General features: G+C 45.2%; 1 protein-coding gene across 4 annotated transcripts in view; it reads right to left on the bottom strand.

Annotated features, from left to right (window-relative positions):
• Positions 1–237: 237 nt before the first annotated feature.
• The window catches only part of PLS3 (plastin 3), a 64,799-nt gene continuing 59,036 nt past the window's right edge, over positions 238–6,000 (bottom strand). For all 4 annotated transcript variants that reach the window (XM_083422621.1, XM_083422622.1, XM_083422620.1 and 1 more), the window contains 3 exons: positions 5,811–5,934; positions 3,517–3,641; positions 238–2,377 (listed from right to left, as the gene is read on the bottom strand). In XM_083422621.1, the coding sequence (XP_083278747.1) occupies positions 2,245–2,377; positions 3,517–3,641; positions 5,811–5,934 (382 nt within the window). In that variant the 3' untranslated portion in view covers positions 238–2,244. The remainder of the gene's footprint in view (positions 2,378–3,516; positions 3,642–5,810; positions 5,935–6,000) is intronic.

Here is a 6,000-nt window from a genome sequence, read left to right as displayed (position 1 = left end):
GTCAGAGGCAGTCATGCTTCTGAATACCAGCTGGTGGGAGAGGCAGCAGGGGGAGAGCTGCTCTTGGGCTTGGATCCTGACTGTGGGCTTCCCACCGATCTCTGGTTGGCCACTGTGAGAACAGGATGCTGGACTGGCCGGGCCACTGGCCTACATCCAGCTGCAGGCTCTTCTGACATCCTTATACTGGGCTTGAACCAAGAGGTGCGAGAAACTGGGACGCTGACAGAAATCAGATTTGGTCTGTATTTTAAACAACTTTATTTCAACTTTAAACAACTTTTGCTTTGTCTCCATATTACATCATTTTGAATAGCTCAGGATAACAATATGACCTGAAGGGTAGCTAACAACTCGCCAAAGCCAGAGTACACTTGCTCCTATGGATAGAATGCCTTCTCGTTGCTGATAACATTTCCCTTTTTTATTTATATAAAAAAATAGTTTCTGAAATCTCAGCATATTCCGCAATTACTGGTCCCTGCTGTTTGTGGAATTGGCCTGGTCCCATCTGCCATGCTTTTCTACACACACACACACACACACACATACATGAAAAAGAGGTGCCAGAACTCATCATGAGCGCCTCCCTTGCTCTCTTATAATGGCAATGGTGCCCATCTGAGAGGGGCCAGAACTGAGTTCCAGTGAGTTCTGGCGGGGGGGGGGGAGCCCTGTATATAGATAGATAGATAGATAGATGATAGATAGATAAATGGATGATAGATGGATAGGTGTGTGTGTGTGTGTGTGTGTGTGCATGCGCATATTTAAAAACTTAAGATGTTTTGCATACATATTCTGGGGTTAAACAACAAAGATCTCTAGCAAAATACAAACTGAACCAAGATAATATTACACACACAAAAAGGCATTCATTTGGTTCTTTTGGTTTACTGAAGCAGTTGGCAATGCAGTAGCCTTTGAAGGTGGTGCTTCTCAAAACAAAAGAATTTGTTTTATATATAAAGAGAAAACTTAGCCAAAAAAGTGGGGGGAAGAACCCTGCTATGCTTGTGCCTGCGAAGGAATAAAAAGCATCGTTAGGCTGTACGGAAGAAAAATAAAGATAAGAGCAGCACCATGTTTTGAGAATACTGCTGGAAGACTCATCTTTGGAAGTACCATTTCCACCCTGCCCCTTCCTGCCTCCTCCCTTGAGACCAGCTGTGTGCAGATTTCCATCCCACAGGACCCCTGGGAAAATAACTGGGTGAGGTTAATTGGGCTTTTGTTTTCAAAAAACAAGTTTTTATCTTCACAGAGAGCATGTTTGAGGAAGTGTGGGCCATGCTAGCTGAAATTTTAGAAACCACTGGCATTTCACGTTAAGATTTCCACTGTGAAAGTGATAGGGCATAAGCACCTGGCCTTGCTCCTCGCTGTGACTGTCACTGCAATCCTAACCATACCCACCCAAATGTATTATTTACTTCAACGGGGCTTACCCCCTCGTAAGTGGGGTTAGGGTTGCAGCCCAAATCATGCAGGACAAATTAAACCTACCAGCCTATAGTTGCTGAGAAAATGCTGCAGAATTACAGAATGTGTACAACCTCACCCAGTTCTATAATTTACAACTAGCTGCAAAATGCAGCCTTTTATTAGCCAAGATGTAGAATCCTTTCTTTCATTCTTTTTGTGCCTGGGGTAACACACAGTTCTGGTTACTGCCTTTGCCTCAATGAAACTGCAGCAAAAATTCAATGGAAATGCTGTCACACATTCTAAGACCACCTGAAATAAAATAAAAACTAGACTCCCCCCCCCCTTTATTAAGACAGAAGAGTGAGATGCATCACTATTAAGGACTGATGCCAGCCAGCTCTGACAGCCCACTAAAGAACGGAGCATCTAAGCATGGAAGCCTCAGCTGCCAGCCCAGCAGTCGGCTCCACAAAAATATCCAAATGCTTTCTTGCAGGCACTTGAGAAAACAAACCTTTCTTTTAAAAAAAAAACTGGGGGAAGAGAGCTCTTGTGGCTGGTTAACGCTCCCTCCCCCCCAATCTCTTTCTCAGAGAATTCTCATCACATTTCTGCCTTTTGCAGGACAAAATGGAGAGTTCCCCTTTAAAAACAAAACAAAACAAAAACCACACCAAGAGTTCTTTTGTTGCTGCTGCTGCTGCTGTAGAAGCTGGCAGCCTTTCCCTCTGGAATCAGCTGCTCTCGCAAGACACAAACGGGTGGGGGTGGGGGTGGATTGGTCTGGGTGCTTTGGTTTTGGTGGTGCTTGGACTCTTAAACTCTCTTCATTCCTCGGCCCATCAAGCAGGCAAACACTGTCATCACCATCTTGGGTTTCACCTCCACCAGGTCCTCGGGGAGAGCATACACACGGGCCCCGATTCTCCTAGCCATTGACACGGCATACCTAGGAGCAAATGAAGGGATGTCAGGTGTCTTGAACCCTTTTGCCACTTGACCACAATGGAGGAGGAGGAGGGAGAGATCTACACCCAAACATGTGGGGTCTGCAGTGCCGGATTTATGTATCAGCTAAACAAGCTATAGCTTAGGGCCCCACTCTCTTGGGGGCCACCCAAAAAAATTAAACAAAAAAACCCCCTGGATGTACATTTCCAAAATATAAGATAAAAAATGAATAAAATAAAACCTACATGCAGCAACAGTGTTTTGTGTTGTGTAGGCTCCTATTTGTTATGTGCAAATGGCTTTAGATACCTATTAGGTCCATCAATTACCATATAGCATATATTCAACACAAAAAACAGTGACAATTTGTTGTTGACAAAGGACAGCTGGACCTATAAGGGACTCCATTACCTTCAGTAGCTTAGGGCCTCATCAAACCTAAATCATCAAACCTAAATCTGGCCCTGGGGGTCTGAGACTGTCAAAGAATAGTTTCCCCCATTTTACCAACTATGGGCAGATGCACAACATACATGAAAGCACATCCAGCACACATTTAAAGCACATGATTTCACCCTCCTAGGAATCCTTGGAACTGTAGTTCTTCAGAGCTACAATTCCGAGTAACCACAACAAATTACAGAAGAAGACCCCTTCGGGATCAGGCCAAAGGCCCTTCTAGTCGTGCGTCCTGTTCTTACAGGGGCTAACCAGGTACCCCGTTGGGAGGAAGAACACAAACAAGACCCGATCGCAAGAGCCCCTTCCCCTCCTGCTGCTTCCAGCAACTGGCATTCAGAAGCACCGCTGCCCCCAAGTGGGAGACGGAGCACCACGGCTAGCAGCCACGGACAGCTCCAAATTTCTCTGTGAATTTGCCAAATCCCCCTTTTAAAGCCACCTAGTTGGCGACCCTCACTGCCTCCTGTGGGAGTGAGTTCCGCAGTTCAACTAGGATTCTTTGCAGGGAGTCATGTGCTTTAAATGTGGAATCCTGAAAGCAAAAATTCTGGGATCAGCATATGTTTTTGGACTACGAGGTCTGCACACTAGACCTGGAGCCAGAGTTTCAAATGAGAATACATTTGCTAGAATGCTAAAAAAATAGGACACTGAAGAAGAAGGAAAGAGGCTTACTTGGCATTACTGTGTTTATCTTCCTCTGACAGATCTCCTGTCTTCACAAGATCATAATTTATACAGCCAGGTTGAATGGCATCAATTAAGTCCACAACGGCTAAGCTGCTGCTAATACTCTTGTCCTAGATGAAAAAAGGGGGGCAGTATGTTAACGTAATATAAAATTTGAGGAAGCGGGTGACAGACAATTCATACACAGAACACACACAGTTGAACTGAATAAATAATAATAATAATAATAATAATAATAATAATAATAATAATAATTTATACCCCACCCATCTGGCTGGGTTTCCCCAGCCACACTGGGTGGCTTCCAACAAAATATTAAAATACAATAATCTGTTAAACATTAAAAGCTTCCCTAAACAGGGCTGCCTTCAGATGTCTTCTAAAAATCTGGTAGTTGTTTTTCTCTTTGACATCTGGTGGGAGGGCGTTCCACAGGGTGGATGCCACTACTGAGAAGGCCCTCTGCCTGGTTTCCTGCAACTTTGCTTCTTGCAGGGAGGGAACCGCCAGAAGGCCCTCGGCGCTGGACCTCAGTGTCCGGGCAGAACAATGGGGGTGGAGACGCTCCTTCAGGTATACTGGACCGAGGCCATTTAGGGCTTTAAAGGTCAGCACCAACACTTTGAATTGTGCTTGGAAACGTAGTGTAGGTCTTTCAAGACTGGTGTTATGTGGTCTTGGTGGCCGCTCCAAGTCACCAGTCTAGCTGCCGCATTCTGGATTAGTTGTAGTTTCCGGGTCACCTTCAAAGGTAGCTCCACATAGAGCGCACTGCAGTAGTCCAAGCGAGAGATAACCAGAGCATGCACCACTCTGGTGAGACACTCTGTGGGCAGGTAGGGTCTCATCTTGCGTACCAGATGGAGCTGATAAACAGCTGCCAGGACACAGAATTGACCTGCGCCTCCATGGACAGCTGTGAGTCCAGAATGACTCCCAGGCTGCGCACCTGGTCCTTCAGGGGCATAGTTACCCCATTCAGGACCAGGGAGTCCTCCACACAAAGGAAAAACCAATGCAATGGAACAAACAGCAGCTCTTACACTTGGGAAGAATCAATACAGTGGTGCCTCGCAAGACGAAAATAATCCGTTCCGCGAGTCTTTTCGTCTTGCGGTTTTTTCGTCTTGCGAAGCAAGCCCATTAGCGGATTAGCACTATTAGCGCTATTGGCAGTTTAAGGGCTATTAACGCCTATTAAAGGCTTAAGGGATTAGCGGTTTTGCTGCTAAAATGCTTTTAGCAGCTTAGCGCTTCAGAAAAAGGGGTTTTGGAGCGAAAAAAAACCTCAAAAATTTTCGTCAATTTTCGTCTTGCGAAGCGCCTCTGCAAACGGAAAACCCTTTCGTCTTGCAGGTTTTCTGTCTTGCGAGGCATTCGTCTTGCGGGGCACCACTGTATTTCTTTCTTGAGGTCTACAAAAATCTCTTGTGGGTGTTTAATCATTTCTAAGAATCTGCCATACAACCTGATATTCAGTGCTGTTTTTCTAGAAAAAGAGGAACCAGACCTCCCCATGAATATCTCCCTTGTTCTCTTAGAATGGCAATGGCACCCAGAAAGGAACCGGAGCTGAGATCTGGCGAGTTCTGGCTGAAAGGAAGCCCTGCTGATATTCAGAATCTACAGGCTGCATCCAGCTAAGTCCAGCTACTCACTCAAGTGCAGTTCCAGTGAAATTAAACCATCTCGGTTAGCCACACCCATTAATTTCAATCAGTTTACCCTGAGTTAGGATCAGCACTAGTACAGCCCTGTAGCATTGAGAACCGTGCGGAACTATGTCTTGGGTGAACCAGACTGCAGATGGTGGCCACTCAACTGGTGGACTGCACCTCCATAAATAAATAAAGAGCAGTAGCATGTCACAGAGGATAGTTTGAGCGTAGCCTCCTTATCTACAAGCAGGGAAATGTTTAAATGGAGGAACAAGAACTCACGGCAGCAGCTCACACCCAGATACTAATGACAGCCTGAAGTCTCACAGACTTCAGTTAGAACAAGGCCTAAGTTATTTGTGGATGATGGAAGATTTAGAAGAAGCTAGCAAACTGCTCACTGTCAGAGAGGTGTCTGCATGGGGAAAATTATTCCACAAGAGAAGCCTCCTGTTTTTCCCTGTCAGGATGGCTACTTATGCAGGCCTCAGGCCCAGAATGTGCCTACAGACACACCCACCTAAAAATACCAGGCTGCACCATTTCAGGAATATTTATGCTAGAATAAAGGCAAGAAATCCAATACCCATTTTAAAAGAAAGAGAGAGGAATGCTTTGCACCTTAAAGCTCTGGATAGAGCTCGATTTCCCAGCTTCTGCCAAGGTCTTGTTTACCCAGCTTACGATAATGTCATCATTTGCCTTCTGACCATCTCCAAGATCCGATAGGACGTTCAGAGTATATCTAGGAGCAGGAAAAGAGAGATATCATTGTTCATCACAAAAGACAGAGGAGAACTTCCAAATAAAA

The sequence above is a fragment of the Podarcis tiliguerta genome (genome assembly GCF_965153285.1).
Source record: "Podarcis tiliguerta genome assembly, chromosome: Z".
NCBI classification, from domain to species: Eukaryota; Metazoa; Chordata; class Lepidosauria; order Squamata; family Lacertidae; genus Podarcis; species Podarcis tiliguerta.
The sequence above is the reverse complement of the archived record's forward strand: the minus strand, read 5'-3'. Positions and strand labels throughout refer to the sequence as shown.